The 21,940-nt window shown below is 38.5% G+C and overlaps 1 protein-coding gene across 11 annotated transcripts in view; it reads right to left on the reverse strand.

Moving 5' to 3' along the window:
* Positions 1–1,226: 1,226 nt before the first annotated feature.
* The window catches only part of PARG (poly(ADP-ribose) glycohydrolase), a 124,577-nt gene continuing 103,863 nt past the window's right edge, over positions 1,227–21,940 (reverse strand). For 9 of the 11 annotated variants that reach the window (XM_027829470.3, XM_043552163.1, XM_037904480.2 and 6 more), the window contains 5 exons: positions 20,062–20,140; positions 19,101–19,209; positions 14,050–14,155; positions 5,765–5,893; positions 1,227–4,840 (listed from right to left, as the gene is read on the reverse strand). In XM_027829470.3, the coding sequence (XP_027685271.1) occupies positions 4,680–4,840; positions 5,765–5,893; positions 14,050–14,155; positions 19,101–19,209; positions 20,062–20,140 (584 nt within the window). In that variant the 3' untranslated portion in view covers positions 1,227–4,679. Of the gene's footprint in view, positions 4,841–5,764; positions 5,894–14,049; positions 14,156–15,842; positions 16,000–19,100; positions 19,210–20,061; positions 20,141–21,940 lie in introns of those variants that run through there. The other 2 variants (XR_005226169.2, XM_043552165.1) reach the window with 2 other exon arrangements.

The raw sequence follows: 21,940 nt of genomic DNA on the forward strand, positions 1-21,940 counted from the left end.
AAATAAACAAGGAAGTAGGGGGCAATTCTAGAGAGGAGCAACCATTGATAGCATCCTGCCGATGTAGGAGCTCCACTGAGGGGCAGCCACTTCAACCTGCCTTTGATGTTATCTGGTTTTAAAAGATCAACTCTGCATGAATATTTACATATGCAAAATAGGAATCTAAGGAAGACAAGCTACAGCAAAATATTTCACCATTCAATTAAAAGGCAAATTGTTATTCACTTTCAGCAAGCTTAATCTGTGGTCCCTCATCACCCAGATAAGCAAACACTTTTTCAGGTGCTGTGATTTGCTGGCTACTTCCTGCTTTAATTTGGAATCACATTCCTATTTCTGCCATAGCACTTTTTAAAAGTAAGCAATAAAAACTAAGATTCCATTGCTACCTCTATAAGGAAATAACCTCCCTATATGTACTGGACCTCATTCCAGACTGATTCATTGGGGTAAGATTTAGATGAACAGCTACATGTAATAGTAATACATTTGGGCTTGATTGATGCAGATTTTAAAACAAGTTCTAGATAGACAGACAAGATCTGCAGGGATGGTTGTTGCCTGCTAGATTAGAGTCTAAAGCATTTTATAATCAAACACTTAAGCCTTGATGAGAAAATTATATATATATTCTTCTGTAATGAAGAAAATTGATTTTGAAATTCATTTAAATGACGACTTTACAATAATCATTTCGTTCTCAGAGCTTTCATCTAGTGGGAATCTCAAAGTGCTTTTACAAATTGATTGGGCAAACATAGGACACACAGCATTTGTTTAAATTTTTTCAGTTTTTTTTTAAATTAATGCTACTGTAGTATTTCCAACACTCGTTTTAAAGCAAAGTTGTGAATACCATAATACTGTTAATTGCTTGCCAATGGAAATTAAAGAATTGAATAGCCAACTGTATGTGCACTTGCACACTAACACACAGTTTATTAGTTAGACCCCTGTACAAAATCACTTCGCTCATCCTTCAAATTTATAGTAATCCTCTTTTTAAAAAATGCTGCAATTGATCAACACTGCTTAGCAACAGCACACAACAGGCAAAGAAGGTTTAGCTGGACTACTCTTTGCTACAATTTATTTTTAGTCTGTTACACTACCTTGGTAAATAGCCAGTATTATACAAAGTAAACATACTGGAAATCTCAACCCATCTCAAATTTACCAAACATGATACATCACGATCGTAAATAATGAAGAGGACAAAGTTCTGATCATCAGATTTTTTTTATATTTTATTCCTACAAAAATCATGTAAACATTAGCATCCAGAAAAATCAAAATATGATGCATCAACTGCAAGTTTAAGAATGTGTCAAGAATATTTCAGCAATCCGTAAATTAATATATTCAGCTATTGGTACACATAACTGGATAAAAGCACCTCCTGACCGAGGTATTTAGGTGTAATAGCTGTAAAGTGAACAGAGGCACTCCGTCCCCCTAACCTGATTATAAGACCACACTCCAATCTAATAGACTGCCCACCATTGTTACATATTGATCATTCTATTTTGCAGCTAAAACACAGTATAAATCAATTGTTGGGGTAGGAAGTTTAATAATTCTGTTTATTTGAACATATGTAGCAAACACCCCTATAAGAATGAAGAGAATAGAGCATTCCACAAACAGGTTTCTAGGAGAGTAAAATTCTAGCTTCCCTGACTGCAAGATTAGTCCATCAGCACTCTCCATTTCTCAGTATTTTGAATTCAGCAACAGAAGCGCCTCTGGCTAGATAGTATGCTCCAGAAAGTATGGATGATGCTGATTGGGTGGGAAAGAAATTAAGATGTAGAGTGAATATTACACTGACCCAAAGTTGTCCTTTTGGCTTTGATGGAACATCCTGGACAGTTTAATTTCCTCTCAGATTAGAAAGAGCCTGGGAATATAATGCTTTTAACAACTTCTTAACCGTGTGCTATGTTACTTCAAGTCTGTATAAGTAAATATAATCTTTATGCTGCACTCAATATTACATCGCAAGTGCCTTCACAGTATTCCCCCTTCAAAGACCAAGTACATAAAGATACAGGAGATATTACTTCTAATTTTTCAGGTGACTATATATAAATTAAATGAATTCTGTATGGACAGGTGAAAAAGCAGACAATTTATTAACTAAATTTCAAAGAATATATATGGAGGAACATACATTAAAGAACTGAGCTTGAATAAGTTGCTCTCTCTGCTCCACCATTATTTAATTCTCCAGGATTTTAAGAAAAAAAAACAAAAAAAAAATCATAGATATGATCACATGGATTGTCCTGGAAATTCTTGATACTACCAACATCTTATTCTTTGAATTGAATACACTATGGTACAGTCAGAAAATGAACTTGAGAAAATCATCTTATAGTTACAAATATTCTCCATTTTCATGGCTGAAGTAGACTTTCTTGTAATGACAAGAAATTCATTTGGTAGAGTTTGATCTACAAAACTGATTTTTTCCCCAAAGATGAACACAATGCTTGTTTTCAATAAGACTTATTTAAAAAAGGGGGAAGTTATGCCCAACTACAGGACTTGCTGCTGTATTTTCTTCCAGTTGTTTAGGCCAAATCCTGTTCACCTTTGCTATAAGTAGTAAGCTGAACAGGATTTGGCATTTAGCTTCAATTTTCTGAACACACGTATGATCAGGTTGTGTTTATTATCAGCAATGCATTGGAGTCAAATCCTAAAACACGATCCTTAGTCCAAAATGCCTGGAATAAGAGTTCACTATGAGCATTAACCTCTTATAGTCAGAATCTGAGCAATCCCTGGAACAGACACATTTCCTTTAGCTCTACAGCCACAGATATAAACGAAGTACAGGTTCTGAAATGCTATTCCAAGTCTCTTTATCGAGATTTCTTTTTCAATTTGCTCTTCAATGGATTTGGATGGACCAAAAGTACAACAGTTGGGAATTGCAGGGTTAAATCACCTGTGCCATAATGTATTAAATTACAAGGAATGGTGATCTTTCCTAATTGAACCATTAGCATAACTGTGAAGATGTTTTTACAGAGCGTCTGCACTAATCTTTTTTCATGTCCCAAATTCCCCACTAGTTCAGCTCCAACAGTACGAGCAGCAGCAGGAGCTTTAATGTAGGCGCACCAGTATTTAAGCACCATGTTGTCTAAGCCCACTCAGAGATCTACCAGACATCATGCTGAAAATGTTGGTGGCCAACAGTGCTTTATCTACTCTACAGCTTTCAGTATTACTACCACCTGCGGAGCTTAACTGGTAGCAGCAGCAGCAGCAATAATGAGATTGGACAAAAAAACCCTAATGGAGAGAAGGCCGTACTTTCCACCTTGGGACTAAATTGCAGACTGCTTACCAGAGGCAAAACTTCCACTGAAATCAATAGAGTTTAGCCAGTATACATTCCTGGGATGTTATGCTACAGTTATGTTCCTGAAGTCTTGAAACTCATTCATACTTTTTTTTTAAATGTACAGCAGCAGCATTCATTTTGGACTCATGGAGATGGTAACAGCACAATTTCTACACTACTTCACGTGACATACCTCCACTGGTATCTCTTCCATACTTCAAATGGCGCGCGCGCACACAGCTCCCACCAACAGTTGCTGTTTTAATGTTTTCTTTTTCGTAGGATGGAAAGATTTCTTGCCCACTGATGCCTAAGTAATTATCATATCCTCGTTTCATGTCTATTGTGTGCACATTTATACACATCTACATGCGTATATCTGTATATATTCTAGATAGGGGATCATTGATATGCTGTTGTAAATCTAACAAATAACTGAATTCCAGCAATATTACAAATCACTGCAGCAAACTTTGAGTAATTTTAGATCCATCATAATGTTTAAGAACTTGTTCACCGTTTTTATATAATACTTAGGACCTACTACAAATTTTTAAGAATGTAAATAAACAATGTGAAATTGTTCCCTCTGCTTCCTCTAGTTTTAATGTTTTCTCTCTTTTTTCCTTATAACTCAGCCCCTCTTTTCCCTTTCCCAGTCTAACTTCCTGTTGTCCTTCTCTCCTCAGAGTGCCAACACCAGAAGAGTTGTTGTGGGTGCTGCTTTAATTTTTGCTTCCCCATAATCCTTGCAGTTTTTAAACTTTTACTTTTTATTTAAAACATATTTAAAATTGTGAAGTTTTAAAGCTGCAGAAATTAATAAGTGAAAATTAAAGGCAAAAGTACCATGGCAGTTCCAGGGATGGACTGGAACTGTTAGAATTTCCAATGAAATGGATAATTACAGGCTTTCCTAACATCACGCCCATGAGTTACATGGCTGTGGGTTTACTAGTAATCACTTTATGTTGGAAATCTGTATATTTTATAGGTTCTCTTAAAGAGAGAGTTTTCACATAAACTGGTATTTGTTGATTCCAAAGGGTAACAAATATAGACCAAAATCTGCCGATGAACAAGACGACATGCAAATAGGATTTACAAAACAAACCCTTTATATATGTGGATGAATGGGGTTTATGTTGTATAAACAGAAAATCTCACCTCTGAAAGTTTGGTTTTAGGTTAGGAGAGTTTATAGGATTACAAATGCAGTATTATATACATTGATATTAAGTTAAGCCGGTCCATATATTACACCCAGCAATTCAATATATTAGGAGAGGAAAAAAAATCCTCCTCATAAATTTTTATTTTAGTCATCAAAGCCCAATCCTTTCTCATCTTCATCGGTGGAATCTGCATAGGATTCAAGGGTATTATATAGGAAAGGGTAAAGCTTCACATCTGGTCCTGGAGTAGAACAGCTTCTGCATTCTTCATTGTAATATCTGAGCAACAGCCTGTAAATATCCCCTTGAAAATGAAAAGAAATAAAACTAATTAAGTAATTCTAAAATTACTGCATCATACTATAAGTATGTATATATTCACAATCAACAACTGTGTACAGGCCAGAGGATCTGCATTTACATGGATTTCAGTGGTAAGGAACATTGTTTAGGGGAAGTGAAGGGGCAGCAGCTCTTATTTCAGCGTGTAGGCTGGAAATGCAGACCAAGAGGGACTGTGTCATAATCTGTGGTTTGCTAGCTAGTTGAAAACAAGGCTTTGGGTCCCACTCAACTTCTCAGTTCCTTGCACAAAATCTATTGCTTACACAACTGATTGCAAAAAAACTACCTGAACTCTGTGCAAGGAGTGGTGAGTTTCACAGTAACTGTATGTATATACACTTTATAATTTTAAACAACAAAACCATTACAGAATGGATTATTTTTTCAACTGATTTGGAAAGACCTAAATTTAGAGTTCTGTTTCCCACAAAGAAGTTAGAGGTACTACTATCAGCAGGGCAATGAATGTAGCTTCTCCTGTATTGCCATTGGGACTCAATGAGTCCAAATGACTTCAAATCCAGCTACTTAGGTGCATCAGGGCTTGTAGCATAGGGCTCATAATACCATACCAGAATAGTATGAGGAACAAAAATGTGGGTCCTATTTTTTTTTAAAGACAGAAAAGCATTTCAAATTCTATTTAGAGCTCTGGCAGGCCTTCAGTTACCATAAACTAACTTCTATGATGGCACATGTTTATTATCTACCACTTTTTCAGGAACAGCTTCTTGCATAGACCTGTAATGCTGAGGTTTTCTTTACTTAAATTCAGCACTTTTATGATCCTAGTGTCTACATTTCTTACTGTTCAACTTTCACACTGGAGAGGGATTTATTCCTCTTTATATTTCACAGTGGAGAGAGATTGTTTTATGCTTACCAACAGTTTGGCCCTTCTCAGTGAGAAAGGTGTGCATGTTGTAAATATCCCTCATCAGCTCAGCATCTCCAAAGGTAAAATAAACCACATCTCGCCCAGCCTCCGCAGCTGCAAGGATTTGTATTAAGGCTGCAGCAAAAAATAAATAAATAAATAAATAAATAAATAAATAAATTTTTTTTAAAAGGGAGAGAGAACACAGAACACAGGTAAATATAGGATAAGACAATTTATTATAGAAGTAGAGTAATCGGTGGTCTAAATTTAAGTTGGGAGCTTTCACAACTAATAATCACACCACATGGTATTCTTCATCTGCAGATCTTAAAGCCCACTTTTTGTAAAACTGCAAGTATCATTCCACTTAAAACAAAAAACAACCAGAAACTGAAGCTCAGAGCAGTTAAGTACACAATAGGCCAGATTCTGTCCTCTTACATCAAGTTGTATCTTGATGTTCAAGTAGTTCCCTTGAAGTAAATGGGTCTATTCAAGTAGGACTCAATTATAAACTGGCTAATGTTCCTGCACTGTGGATTAAGAGACCATCCCCCACTGCCTTGTGTGAGCTGCCTGCGTTGTGGGTCACAAAGCCAGATAAGGGCAGAGCAACAACCATTGAGAAAATATGCCCTCTTCCATTCAGGTGGGCAGGGAGTGCCTTCGCTCCTCCCCCAACATAAAACCTGGCACATCTGAGTGTAAACTATGCCAGGAAAAGGGTTAGTATAGATTCCTTCCCCCAAGAACACAGGGGAAGCAGGGACCAAATGTGAATCCCTCAGTCAGTGCAGATATACACTGTCCTTTACTCAATGCAGATTGCCAATCTAGCCTAGTAAACTACTGCTCAGCATGAATAAAGGGGGCTTATGTGACCCCTAGAGAGTCAGTGGGAGAGCATGGAATATAACCCAAGTTTCCGAAGTCCCAGTTTTATATTTTACCCACTGGATGACACCGCCTCCACTGCTCTGACACAGGCTCCCTCTATGAGCTTGGGTACGTTATACTACTTAGCCTCCCTGTCTCCGTTTTTTTCATATGGAAAATAGGGAGACTACTTTCTTCTGAAGAGTAAAATGTGTAAGTATTCATGTTAAGAAACCATACTTAGCAAGTAGCGTGATAGGCACTTTATGTATTATTTAATCACGTTTAGCTCAATCAGCCTTACAATGTTCCAAACGATGGATCTCTATCAACTGCTGAATCTATGGAGGGTTACCATTATTTCTCGTCTCTAGAGATATACTTGTCTGAATGCTAATCTTTCCATTCACAATGTCCGTCAGGGATATTATCCACTCTATACTCACCAGGTAGAAGGTGGTGAAGAATTTTATTTTAAACAAAAATATGACATAGGGAATTGTCCTTGCAGTCACACCTGGCAGGGCAAAGCACACTAGTAAGGTGTTCATTGTTCAGCTAGGAGGACAAATTTAACATACTATGCTCTTTAATCAAAGGGCCCTTTTAAACCCAGAACTAAATTATTCATTACACTCCTCACATACACAATCAATCTCAATTTGGGGATGATATTTTAATTAAAATATTGAACCAGCAGCCTGTGGATTTGGTAACACTTCAGTAGTTTTGTTTTATAAAGGGCCTAATGAACTAACCTGCATAGGAGAACTGAATCTAATGAATCTTCACATTTAGGCCAAATGAACTATGCAACTGCACATTGCACTAGGAGCATGAGAAGGTACTCTGCAAATTGCTTTCCACCCGAGTTTTTACTTTTAATTGCTAAAAGTCTGTAAATTTGGCACTCATGAAAGCGAGGAACAAACAGCAGTGGCTTCAGTCAGACTTCCCACCATACATGCCTTCCCTTACCTCTGTTAGGGCCTGGTCCAATGTCCTTTGAAGCTAATGGGAAAAACCTCCCTTTGGTTTCTCACTTTAGTTTTTTGAACAGATTTTTTCAGGTTAGAGAAGTTTTTATAAAAACAGTGATCTAGGTAGTTGAGAAGTACCTTGTCTCTCATGTAATCACAAATAACATACCCCATTAAAATACATTTTCGTAACACTATGACGATACTGAACATTTAGCATTTATTTTAGTTATCTGAGACCTTGCTCCTCCCTTTTAACTGGAACATACTGGAAAACTGGGTAAATATTTTAAAACAATCAGGAAAGAATTCCTTTCTGTACAAGAAGCATCACTTCAGATTATTCCCCCCAAATTAGCACAATGGAATCATGAATCCTAAGTGGAACCTTTTGGCAGTACTGCAATATAGGATTACGATATACTATTTGATTTTTCTAAAGAAAAAACTAAGTTGGCCTGGATAAAGTGTTCCATCCGACGAAGTGAGCTGTAGCTCACGAAAGCTCATGCTCAAATCAATTGGTTAGTCTCTAAGGTGCCACAAGTACTCCTTTTCTTTTTACAGAATTAAGGGCAGATATACTTCATGGAACTATAGAAAAGACTGTAGAGGCCAAACAGCTCTAGTGCAAAGAAATTTAGAGGACATGGGAACAACACTGATGACTATGGCTGTTAGACTGTAGTAAGTCAGAGATCCACAGGATAATTGTATGCATATCTTTAACCTTTTCCAGTACATACACACAGTGCAATTCAGAAAATAAACAAACAAAGCCCACTTCACAATACTAAAGCAGAATTTTTTTGAAGGAGACCAAAAAGGGGCATTTTTATGAACAGCCAATTCTGTGGTGACTTGAAATCAGTTACAGCCTCACCTCAGGCTGATCACATTTGATACAAAGTAGAAATTAATCCAAATCAAAACCTTGCCTCCAAGCACCCCAATCTTTGGGAAGGTTTATGGATGTGGATCCAAACTTTGTAGCTCAGTTGTATCTCTAGCTGATAGACAGACAGACAGACATTACCACATGTGTGTACACAGCCAGATAAACTCACCTTTTAAATATTCAAAATATCTATGCTCATAGCTTAAGATCATTGAAAACAGTCACAAACAAGCTGAAATCTACTTCAAAAAGTCTTATTTAGCCAACATAGCATTCCTCTATTTATAATCAGGAATAATTTTCTCTTTATACTGCAGTTTGTTGCGTTCTCAGGTCATTCACTTTGACCTTGATTCAGACTGTATTTTCAATACAATAGCTTTTCTTTAATGCGTGACACACAATCATGCTGGAGTGTGATTAAGGCTTCTAGAACAAATGTACTTTTTTAAAAAAAATATATAAAATAACCAAGTTCTCCTGAAACATCTGCAGAATCTAGGGTGACCAGACAGCAAGTGTGAAAAATCAGGACAAGGGGTGGGGGGTAATAGGACCCTATATAAGAAAAAGACCCAAAAATTGGGACTGTCCCTATAAAATCGGGACATCTGGTCACCCTAGCAGAATCTCTTGGTAGAACATTTGGAGATGAAGACTATTTTGCTTTTTTAATCTGTGAAAATGAATTCATATCTCAAACTTGAATCTCTGCATTTCTGAACACAAATAAAAACACTGGTCAACACCATACTAAAAAGGGTTATAAAAATACATATACAAAATATAGCCCCAAATGTCATATCAGTACACAAGTTCTTCATTTCTAAAGTTGCTTTCTCACTGCCATATATTGTCAGATTTAAGACAGCCTGTAAAATCTATAATATCAGTTTCTTTTAGTTCATGAAAACTACAGATGACATTGATAATCTTACATGTATGTAATTCCTTCCATCACAAAGGATCCTAAAGCTCTTTACAAACTTTAACCGATAGACTTTTCTCCACCACTAAAAACTGAGCTACTACTGGGATGAAACGATTCCCAAATTTCATAGTGCAAACAATGGTATATAACATTTGAGGTCAAGCGGAGAAAACATCTTTTGCACTTGAAATCATATAGGGAATTTGCCCAGGCAGAACATAATAAGTAGTTTGAATTTGGCCAGGAATTACCACTTCAATTCTCAGGAAGAGAATCACGGGATTTTAAATGATCAGAAGTTGGTCAAGTTCTTAGTTTTGCCCCATGTTTTATTCAAAAAGGCTGTTTTAACTCTTCAAGTATCATATCAGCACTGACTCAGGAAAAAAAATGTCACATGCTGAATCATAATACCTCTTGTGCAGCACCTAGCTGTTCCCTAATTCTACCAACCAAGTACTGACACAGCCAAACCCTGGTTAGAGCCTGATCCAACTCTAGTTGATGTCTTTCCACCAATTTCAGTGGATCAGCCCCGAAGTTTATAATATCTGATGGAAACACAGCATAAGGTTAGAGCAGTGGTTCTTAAACTGTGGGTCAGGACCCCAAAGTGGGTGACGACCCCCTTTGATTGGGGTCATCAGTGCTGTCTTAGACTTGCTGTGGCCCAGGGCTGAGGCCTGAGCCCCGCTACCCAGGGCCGAAGCCAAAGCCCGAGGGCTACAGCCCTCGGTGGCAGGACTCAGGTTGCAGGGCCCCTGCATGGGGCTGAAACCCTTGAGTTTCAGCTTTGCCCCCCACACCCAGAGTGGTGGGCTCAGGCTTTGCCCACGCCCCCCGGGCAGTGGGGCTTAAGCGGGCTCAGGTTTCAGTCTCCGCTCGTGGGGTGGTGAAGTAATTTTTGTTGTCAGAAGGGGGTCGTGGTGCAATGAAGTATGAGAACCCTTGGGTTAGAGGATACATTTGTATATTCTGATCTGTATTCTCAACACAGTAGCTGCAGCAAAACCTGCTTTCAAGTGGTACTAAATTGAGAATTTCAGCTCTGAAAAATCATAGATGGATACAGAAAGTAAGGCAAATTCCACCAATAGGTAGAGAAAGTGGCTAATTTTCTCTTGCCAGACTAGAGATAATTATAGCACTTGGCTTACTGGAGATCAGGTTATAAACATTTTCTAACATCAATAGGCCACAACATTAGTGAACAAAAGCCAAATAAAATTAAACTTCTGTTCATATATTGTAACTGAAAAAAAGCTTATTTATGCTTCATAACATAATTTATATTTCTTTAAACACACACACTTATAATTCTGCCATGCCCTTATACTCTCACTCTCTCTGAGGTCCTCCTCTAATTTTCATCTACTCAACACTGATTTTTAAGGTAATGCCTCTTTCCTCAACAAATCTGCCGGGACAGTCCTACTGGTCACCCCCAGACTGGACCTCTGCGTGAAAGGTATTTTCAGTGTAGGACCATCAATTGTAAAGTTCATGTCCACTGTTGGTGCAATCATACCTTAGTCAAGTGATCATTATTTCTAGCAGAAACCCATACATTTTAGGATTACACTGGGATATTGCATTTCAGACTAAGGAGCTCTTATGCAAATTAAAACATTTATTAAAACTCCCTAACTTGAACTGTCCATCAAATATGATCACAGATTGCAGCAGATTTGGCTTTGTATTGATGGCCTGAACTTGGTAATCTATTTTATTTAATGGAAAACAAAAAACAGTTGTCACGAAATCAATGAGCACAGAGTGAAAAATAGGCTCTCGCTGAGTGTAACACATTTGGAAAGAAAACTAATGCAGCTGGCAGCCTGAAGATCATGATGCTTACATTTAGTTTCTAACATAACCACCTAAAATATTCACTAGGTCATAGTTATAAAACTAACTTTTGAAAATATTTTTTCACCCCAAACACCTGACAATAAGCAGCAAAATATTGCAATTTCTGTTTAGATTTAAATTATGTTAAATTATAACTATGCAGAACTAGATTTGGGAATCTACTAATCCAGAATCCAAACGAGTGCTTGATTTGCAGGTACCCACAAAGTGGGAAGCAGTCCCAAATTAATCCAGGACTTTGGGGTTTGCTGCAGGTTGAATGCCTTGATTAAGGACAAGGCAAGAGAAATTGAGGGATTTGGTTGCAAGGAAGGAGAGATTTAAGAGACCGGAGGTCCCAAGAATACACTTTGCCTTTTAGGAAGGCAGAGATCAAGAGGCATTTACAGAGGCTTCAAAGGAAGCTATGTTTCCTGTCCTTTCCTGACGATGATGTCAAGTATGTTGCACGGGCAATTGGTGCCCTCAAAGTGGTAGGGGAGAAAATGGGGCATGTAGCAAAGCAAGACTCACCAGCACAGTGCTCCTGCCGGTGATCCTGGGAATTAGTTCGATTACAGCCCGGAGCGCCTCCTCCTGGCCACCTGCCGCTGGCCCTGGGTCCCTCCCAGGGGAATCCCCAACCCTCTAAACCCCAACTTGCCTCAGTGGCTACTGCCAGTCATCATCTAGTCCCCGCTCACTGGGGCACACTGCAGTCAGTAAACCACTCATCACTGGCAAGGGGGTTGGACCAGCTGCCCCTGCCTAACCCCGGGGCCACGCCTCTGCAGCCCCGTACCTCTGTAGGCCTTGCACAAAGCTGCAGCCTGGGGAGTTACCTGGCTGGAGTTCCCCAGCTCCTCTGGCTTTTCCCCAGCACTACTCTACCTCAGGTACCAATGTGGGCAGATAGGTCCTTCTCTCTCCACTGTTAGAGAGAGACTGCCCTGCCTTCTGGCCCTGAAGCTCTTCTATAGGGCCCAGCCTGGCCCTGATTGGCTACCTTCCAGTCTTTTCCTATTGGCTCCCTGGGGCAGCTCTTTCCCAGGGCTGGTTTTAACCCCTTCAGGGCTGGAGCAGGGTGACTGCCCCGCTACAGGGCATAAGCTCTCCTATAATGCAACTCATTCTTATCAGCCAACAATCTCAAATACAGTAACTTTCCACTTAACGTCCTCTCGCTTAACATTGTTTCGATCTTACATCCCTGTTCCATTACAGAACATGCTCCATTTAAAGTTGTGCAATGCTCCGCTATAACGATGTTTTGCTGCCTGCTTTGTCCACACCTGGCAGCCCCCTATCAGCTCCCCTAAGGCCCACCCCCGAGCGCCTCCCACTCACCGGCAGACCCTGTAGATCAGCCTCCTTCCCCCTGCCTCCTGCCCGCAGCAATCAGCTTGTTTGCAGCGTTGAGGAGGCAGAAGGGAGGAGCGAGGAGGCAGTGTGCGGAGTAAAGGGGGAGGAGATGGGGGGGGGAGAAGAGGCGAGTTAAGGGTGGGTACTTGGGGGAAGGGTTGGAGTGGGTTGAGCCCCCCGCCCCTGGTGCTTGCACAGTAGGGGAAGCTGCTGCTGTGCAATGTGCTTCTCCTAGCTTATGGCACCTTCAGCATCCTTGCCTGCCTCATTGTCTGCAGTGCCAGTGGGCTGTGCCTGTGTGGGGTAAGGCGGGGGCACCTCCCATTGCTTCATACGCAACAATGATGTTCCCATTGCTTCATACTCAGCAGTGATGATTGTAGTATTAAATTGTTTCTTTAAAATTGTTTAAAACTTATACCTGTATTAAATTGCTTGTTTAAAATGTATATAATGCCTTTTGTCTGGCAAAAAAAAATTTCCGTGGAACCTAACCCCCTCCCCCTGCCATTTACATTAATTCTTATGGGGAAACTGGATTCGCTTAACATCGTTTCGCTTAAAGTTGCATTTTTCAGGAACATAACTACAACATTAAGTGAGGAGTTACTGTATTATACTTAACATTTTACATCTTCGGAGTGCTATACAGATATTAACCCTCGTGTGGGGTAGATGGGCAGGTATCAACCCTGTTTTGCTCTGATTAGGAGTCTGCTTAAGGCAGTGGCCACTAATGATTTTTCTGTAAAAATCAGTGCAAACATATACTGGATAAACAAGAAAAGAACGAGAATAACTTGTAACAGATTAAAGAAACTGAGGGCGAGGCAAACTGTGGCAGCAAACTGTGCTTGCAAATAATTGCAGGTACTATTTTGCAACCAAAATTATTTGCTCCTGCATTTTAGGTATCTGAGGATTTAGGATTTGTGAGTAGAACTAGGTAATTAAGACAGTTTTGTGGGCCCATAAATAAAGGTCCACTTAAGATCGGGCTCAAAGTTTGGCCCAAAGCCACAGAGTGTGCCAGTGGCAGCAACGATTTAAAACTCAAATTCTTGACTCCCATTCCCATGCTCATTCCATTTGACCTTGCCTGTCAAAATAGAATTATAGCCTCCTCCCACTATAATGTGCAAAATACATGAATTTAAGAACAAGCATGTTCCTTTTTGGATTAGTACTACAGATGGTTTTAGTACTACTCCAGCCCTTGGCTAGCAGTTTGCTATGAAAACTCATTTCAATTTTCGGGACTTTTAAAGAGGGAGGAATAAAAACTTATTTCCTTCTCAACCAAAGTGTCCAAGCACCTAAAATAGAAAGCTTACTCCAACTTGACATTTGATTTGATTCATTCTGTCCTTAAAACATTGCTATTATTTACCTTTCAATCTGGAATCACCACCGAAGGCACCACATCCCCAGTTTCCTGTGGCTACTGCTGAAAGATGCTGAGGGGGAACAGCTGGTCGAGCAAAGCCACAGTATGCCTGCAATCAGACAAAAGGCATATCAGCAGAGGAGGTTTTTGACAGTAGTTCTGCTGTTATATTCTTAAGCTTAGTGTTAGATAACAGTAATCAACATTTTTATTCTACTGTTTTCTGGTAAACTAAAATTCAATATAGCTTCAGGCTGGCTTAAAAGTGAAAGTTAACACACTAGTTTGTTGGCAAATGAGCAATGATAGGCAATGGAAACATTTAAAGGGAAAATCAGATAGGAAAACAAAATCCTAGTTATTTCCCCAGGACTAATGAGGAGCAGGGAATCCCTCATGCCCTAGGTAGAATTCCAAGAATATCTGTAAAACAATGTCTTTCATTCCATAAAACCCTAAGGCACTTTACATATTTAAATGTAATGTGTATTCTATATCGAGTGAAAGCTCACTTGGTCCACTTGAAATCTTTCCGGTGAAATAGCTACACTATGCTCAAGTTGAGCAAAGAAAGAGGATACTTATAGTCAGTTGAAATTTGAGAGTGTATTTAGGTAAATAGGAATTTCTTAAACGGAATGTGGCTGAGACACTGGGATTAACCCTACTTGTAAGGAAAATGCCATGGTCTCTTTAAATTACCATACTGGTCAGGCCCTAGTTTTTGTGTCTCATCTGAAAGCAGTACAGTACTAGCACACACCATGCTGGGGCTTCAGTTCAGTATCTACTCAGAGGGAAGAGTACTACCTCCCAAACCACATTATGAAGGTTGCTTAGAGGGCTTCCATCCAAGCACAGGTGTTTATAGTTTTTCTGCATAATCCCCTTTACCCTATGCAACTCCTGCTGCCCTAGGCCCTGCATAATTGTCACCTTTCAAGGATAAGGAAGTATTTAATTTCTGGCTTTCACAAAACTAAAGGTTAGATTAGCTATAGGTTTAAAATGGTATATCTTTTCTTACTGTGCCTCTCTCATATACCAATACTATAAAGTTAATAAAATTCTGTCCTTTTTATTTTTTTTAAGGTTTTTGTTTAGGTCTTTTGACCACCCAATTGTTTCTCATAAAGGTGTAAAATCTCTTCTCACCAGTTAAGCAATCAGAATTTAGAGAGCATGACCCAGAAAGGACCAACTTGTGATTTACCAACTATCATAGCAAAGACAAAAGAAACTCATCTGAGCCAAGTAAACAGAATTACCTTACAAGAAAAGGAGACAAATTTCCAGCACTAAATGAAATGTAATGAAGCATTTTTGTGATTGCTTGTGAAGTGAAAACTTGAAAGGCCTATCGCTGATCCATACATGAAATATTATGAGACCATTACAGTAGGTTAAACCACTATGTAACAGCAGGACAAATCTGTCCCATGTTCTTTAAAGCCTTGAAACTGAGAATAAAATACACAAAGCCATCTTAAAATACTGGTCTTATATAATATTAAGTGAGGGAAGGAGGAGGAAAACCTGACATAGTCACTCACAAATCTTGAATAAAGAAAGATGCTTCTATAAAAGACCCAGGGGGGGCAAAAGGACAAATCTCTCCTTGAAATGTTTACAAAGGTATAAAAATTTATTGAACGCATTGTCTGGTACGGATTAGTAAACCCGTTTTTTTCGCCCCCATGTAGTCTGTAAATTCTGACAGATATTAGTTATGATTTGGCAGTACACCATTATTCAAAGTTTAAAACAGTGAGCTTACACAACAGTTCACAAATTACCTGTTCCATCAGATGCATGTGGCTTTTTAAAATCTCTCTCAAGTCAGAAATATTGGTGTGCTCAATGACTGGAGCAGGTTTGTGAAAAATGACAGCACCTAGCAAACCATTACACAGCTGTGTGGAAAATAAACTTCCCCAGATGAAAGAACTGAATCTGTATTGGAACAAGACAGCCATTTTGTTTCTGTGTTTGTTTGTTTATTTGCAGGAAGGAGTGGGACATGTATTTTCTTTGTGTACTTCAAAAATACATGGAGACCATGGAAACTGCTTTATATTCTCTCTCACTGTCCTATTTAACAACAGATAGAAGAGCTCCAGAACTAGCAAGCTGAGTGCCTGGAGTACCTCTCATTGCTCCACAATGACCCTTATAGCCAATATAAGGGTGGAACTGTCTTTGTCATAAAATATCTCAAATTTCTAAACAGTGATAAGTGATGCTCTACTGGAAATTAAAAAGAGCAAGTTGCATCTTGATAATTAATCTATAAAGTATCACCAGGGATAGAATATTATTAACTAGCACTATTCTCAAGGGAATCATGATGATAATACAGTAGCCCTGTGGACTATCTTACTATTACATTTCTTACATCTTGTATTTGCAAATCTTAATATTGAAATCAGGCACAATGGATGCCTTAGAATTCTAAACAGCTGATCTTGGACAACATTCATCAGTTTTTTTTAGGGATGGGTTAAACCAGGTGTACAGCCAGTTATAAAACCAAAGAATTATAGTTATCTTAACTTTGATTTAAAAATAATGTATTTGCTTCATAGTTTGTGGCTAATAAGCAGAAAAAGACCCTAATCAGCAAATAAAGGAAGCCTATGAGAATAATTAGTAGTAGTAGTTATAATGTAGGACGGATGCATGGTTAAAAAAACCTAATAAAAAGCTGCAGTAGAAAGAAAAACGGTCTTAAAACCTTTTCTCTTCAAAAGAAACAAGCACAAACCTTCCCACTGTTCTGCTGGTAAGCAAGGAGATGGGAGTAGACAAGAAAGGAAGGAAAAAAGCAAAGGATAAATTGCTTCAAACTGGGTTTTTGCTACAGCTAGCAAGTTAGCTGATGGGTATAAAAAGAGCCATGAATCTGAAAGATCTTTGTTAGACCCTACCTGATCATTCTGGAGCACACCAGGATGAGACAGTTTTCCCTGGGTCTGACCTGTTTTTAAATATACTGATCACATGCTTATGAATAATTTGTTACTGTATTGGGTGTAGTGACTGGTTATCTTTGGGCTGTTAGGCATGTTTTGAGCAATTGTATAAATACCATTTGTCCTTTGGACTTAATAAAGAAATTTATGGTTGAATTAGTGTTTGGTGATCTCCCATGTTAATATTAATAATTTCAAATAAGATTAATAATTCCAACACCACGAGTAGGTGTCACTCCCAACAAACTACCTCTTGGGAAAGCTGAGTGACAACTAACATCTGGTCCCATTGAGATAAGTGCAGCTGAAAAAGGAGGTAAAATACCAACTTATAAAACAGGATCCTTTTAAAAAATAAAACCACTCTATTAAATGTCTCTCTCAATCATTTCCTAATGCTTAATAACAGAATAGAAGTATAACAGAACTACAGGAGTCAATGGATACCGATCCCTATCCTATCATGGGGTGCCATTCTTGTATAAACAGGTATTTGATGGCCTAAATAAATAAATGGTCTAACTAATTAAATCATAATATATTTTAGATAAGAAAAAATTTATTGTTTGTTTCCACACCGCACAAAAAATTAACTCTCTTGGTTTAGATAAACTGACTGAAAACCAGTGTAGACAAATACACTAGCAATATGTTGTCTTCAGAAGGCATGGTGATTTCTAGTATGATTTAGTATAGAATTCCCCCTTATATTTAAGTTTACCTTACTTAATGGAATGTAAAATCTATTTCACTCAGCAGTTGGCTTAGCATTTTCCTCAGATATGATTAACCTGTTCACATTGAACTACCGCTGCCTAACAGGAGTTGTAAACAGAAGAAAATGCATACATTTATCCTAATATATGAAAGGATTTGCATCTATCAATATGATTGATAAGTTTAGTCTGATCTCAAATGCATTGGGGTGGGCGATTTAGTTTTCCAATTAAACTGTCACTGAAGTTTACTAAATTCATTTACTGCCTTTTTCAGGGCTTATTTCATTACCATCAGTGATGGAATGATGTGATGTATGCGACTTTATACAGGAAACACATGTTTTTAAACTAAAACTAGTCTTGATCGGTGTACATCATTTTTGGAAAAATTACCTTAAAAGTGGTATTTCCTTTTCAGTAGGAGATTAATGAAAAGCTTGCCTATACTTGCTTGAATTTATTTACATATCTACAGTAGGACCTGATCCTGAAAGGTGCTGAATGCTTCAATTCGCACTGATGTAAAATGGAATCTGAGGTTTCCCAGTACCTTTCACAGTTGGGCCTATACAGTACATATGTACACCTGCTAAAGATTAATTACAGGGCATAGAAATTAATGAAAAACCTGCCTTGTTTAGTTTAAAAAAAAGAGTTGCAACTAAAGATACCTGTAGCTGGAAAGGTATACCAAGAATGTACAGTATCATCAGAATTCAATGTTTACTTGGTTTCTAGATGGGGATAGGATCTGATCCATAATAAAGCAAGAGAATTCCCTCTCCAGTATCTGATTGAAAATAGAAACTTAAATTGGATACTCATTTAGAGGAGAAAGAATTAGTCCACAATTTGGTCATAAATTAGAAACTGCGGGCAGGGGGAGGGGGAGAAGAGAAGGTTAACAATATCAGTATTGTTAACTGTCACTCTATAGAAATATGAGGTACTGTACTTTTTTGTTTGTTTGTTTCTTTAAAATCATAGGGTAGGCTAGATTCATTACAGCTAACCAGTCAAACACAAATTGCAGGAAATATTGGTAGTGGTAACTTTTTAGTTCTGGGCTTAGAACCTTTGAAAAACATTATTGGGAAGATTTAGACAGACCTATTAGTTTCCATTTAGAAAATTAAAAAATGTATGCCAAGACAGAAACCATTTACCAACAAGCATTCTATCTGGCATGCTTAGACTTTAATCTTACTATTGCAAAATATGAAGGATACCTATTATGAAAAGATACTGCAATTAAACAAGATGTCCCCTTCAAAGGAGTTGCTGATCCTGCAAGAACTATGGGAAAGCATAACTCCAACATTAATGAAATGGCTGTAAATAATGGGCCTTAGAAGTTACTGGCCTTGTTGAGTTCTCTTCTAATTTTCTCAGGAACAAACTGATCAAGGAAACGTCTGAAGTGAAATGCATCAATAGCAACAATTTCAGTGCAGCGCCTCTGCCATTCATCCCTGCATTGGGAAAAGGAGGACAGCAAGATTTTGTGTAGTCAATAATATAGTGTCTAGAAACAATTCCAAAAAATTGAAGTGTGACTCAAAGCTTTATAACTCATTCAGCAAGTTAACACTTTCAGTAGGCTAAGCTACAATTCTGAAACACAAACTTGGCAGAGATAATAACACCACCTTACCTCACAGTGATGTGAAAATACATTCATTACGTCTGTGAAGCACTGATATCATGGTGATGAAGGCCATGAAAAAGCCCTTTCAATGTGTTACAGATATTTTTGTACTGAAGACTCATAACTACACCATAGAAGTTATGAGAGAGTAAAATGGAGTCATAGGTAGCTGTGGCTTTTGGCACCAAACAAGGTAATGCTCAGCAGTGAAACAGTAAATGCTGATAAACTGTCATCAGATTTCAGAGTTAGCACCCTTTCTGAATAGATGCAATTTATGCCTCTCAGAACTACTGTTGCAAGCTGTCCAGTCTAAGGAAGACAATACTGTTACAGTTTGCACTTGGTTCCTCTTTGAAAGGTTTTCTTTGGAACCATAACGGCTTTAAATTAATGAATAATTAGTTTATTACCCTAAACTATCCTGTTACAAAGAACAGATTCTGCAGTAAATTGCCCTGCCATAGAATATATGCGCCTTATCTATAACAAAGCACCTACATGCTTTCTAGCAGTTTTAAAAAACCCAATTGGTCAGAACTGTAAAAAAGAAGCTAAAAAGTGCCCGAGAGCCATAGTTCAACATTCATGATTGTTTCCTTGCTCTTTTTTCAGGAATAAAGGCTAAACTTTAATTGTAAAAATTATCTCAGCTACTCAACAGTGAATGTATTACCTTGGGGTATCATCTTCATGGCTTCTTGCCCATCGGTATGTTTCTGCATAGCCTGTATATTCACTGTATTGCTCAGTACCTGAAATAAATCATTTGCCATTTGTCAATTTGCAGATGTTTCTCTTCTTAATACATCGCCTCCCTCCAAGGAGTCTTCACTCTTCTGAATATATGTGCAACTTATGTTAATACTAAAGGGAGCTACATATGAACATTATGAGGCAAACTGAACCCTATGTAATCAATATGAGTCTCTTTTCCACAGGGGGGTAGTAAGTGTCCAACACAGGCAATCAAAACTGCAGGTCTCTTTTACCTGTATCCACAAGTCCTAACATACATTTAACTACCTGCAGTTCTCACCCTCCCCAGTCCACAGTGAAATTCACCAGGAAAGACACTGGGCTGTCGGCTAAGGATGCAGAGCTTGTGAGTAGCAGGTTAATTTTTGTTGGGGGGGAGGACGACGAGGAGGACAGGGAAGAATGGAAAGACACGAGTTAATCCAACACAGAATTTTTCCAACAAACTATTTTTCCTTCAAGTTTTCACTGATAAATGTCTATTCAACACAGAAATCAGATGCCTTACCAACAGGGGTTTTTTGTTTGAGACACAGGAAAATTAGTTCTTTCATATGAGCAAGAATATTTTCCTGAATTTTAATAATCTGGCAACGATTTCTAATCTATATTGTTCAAAGATCAGAAATTTCATGCCAAACATTTCTTAGGAAGGGTTAAGTTATTAGCACTAGGAGTTCCTCTTTCAACTGGCAATTCAGTTAGGACATTTTTGAAATACCAGGAGTCAGCAAAGTGAGGGAAAAGGAGGAAGAAAATCATAATATGGCAAGTTTTTTTATATATATATTAAACCATATATATATAGATAGATATGACAAGGTTTAACATATTAGAACCCATTAATACATAGTTCAACTCCTTAACATGACATGAATTATTAATTCATTTGGACCAGGAGCTAAATGGGCAGTAGGTTCACAGGTACATAGACACTGAAACAAGTTGACTTGCATACATATTACAATGACAATAAAATACTCCACTATTCAGAATATAATTACACTGTATTAACCACCATTCACTGAAAGACTGGAATGATACACCTAATGAAGGAAACACAATAAGAGGAGGAAAATGGGATCTTAGAGAGTAGTACATTTTCACAGGGCAGAATAAATTTCTCTGAAAGAAAGTCTAGAGAATACATGAAGGTGTAAAAGCCAGAATGAAGCAGTTACTATTACTGTGTGCCAGGAGTGGTTCAGAGCTGCATCACCCCAACAGGAGCCTTGGGCATCCAGACTGCACACCTTAAAATCAGTACATCTGGTCTAGGGCTGTCTTGCACTGGATGTTTGTCACCTTGGACCTCAGAGACCCGTGACTGCTTCTTCCGCTATACCCTTACCTCCACCTGCACTCTGAGGGCTTGTCTTCACTAGCCACATTAAAGTGGTGCTGTGGCAGCGCTTTAACGTGGCTTGTGTAGTCGCGGCATAGCACTGGGAGAGAGCTCTCCCAGCACTATAAAAAACTCACCTCCATGAGGGGAATGGCTCCCAGCCCTGGTGCACTGTCTACACTGGCACTTTACAGTGCTGAAACTTGCAGCACTCAGGGGTGTGTTTTTTTCACACTCCTGAGTGAGAAAGTTGCAGCACTGTAAAGTGCCAGTGTAGACAAGCCCTGAAGGTCATCAACTGGCAATTCATCTGTGGATTGCTAACTGAGTGTATAATCTGTGTCCCCACAGCTCCAATCAAAAGTCTGACTGCCCCAGATCATGTTCCCCTTCACCTACATCTAAGACTGAAACCTAACTTAACAAACTAGAGTTGTTCGTTCAAAGTTTC

Source organism: Chelonia mydas, chromosome 7, assembly GCF_015237465.2.
Source record: "Chelonia mydas isolate rCheMyd1 chromosome 7, rCheMyd1.pri.v2, whole genome shotgun sequence".
NCBI classification, from domain to species: Eukaryota; Metazoa; Chordata; order Testudines; family Cheloniidae; genus Chelonia; species Chelonia mydas.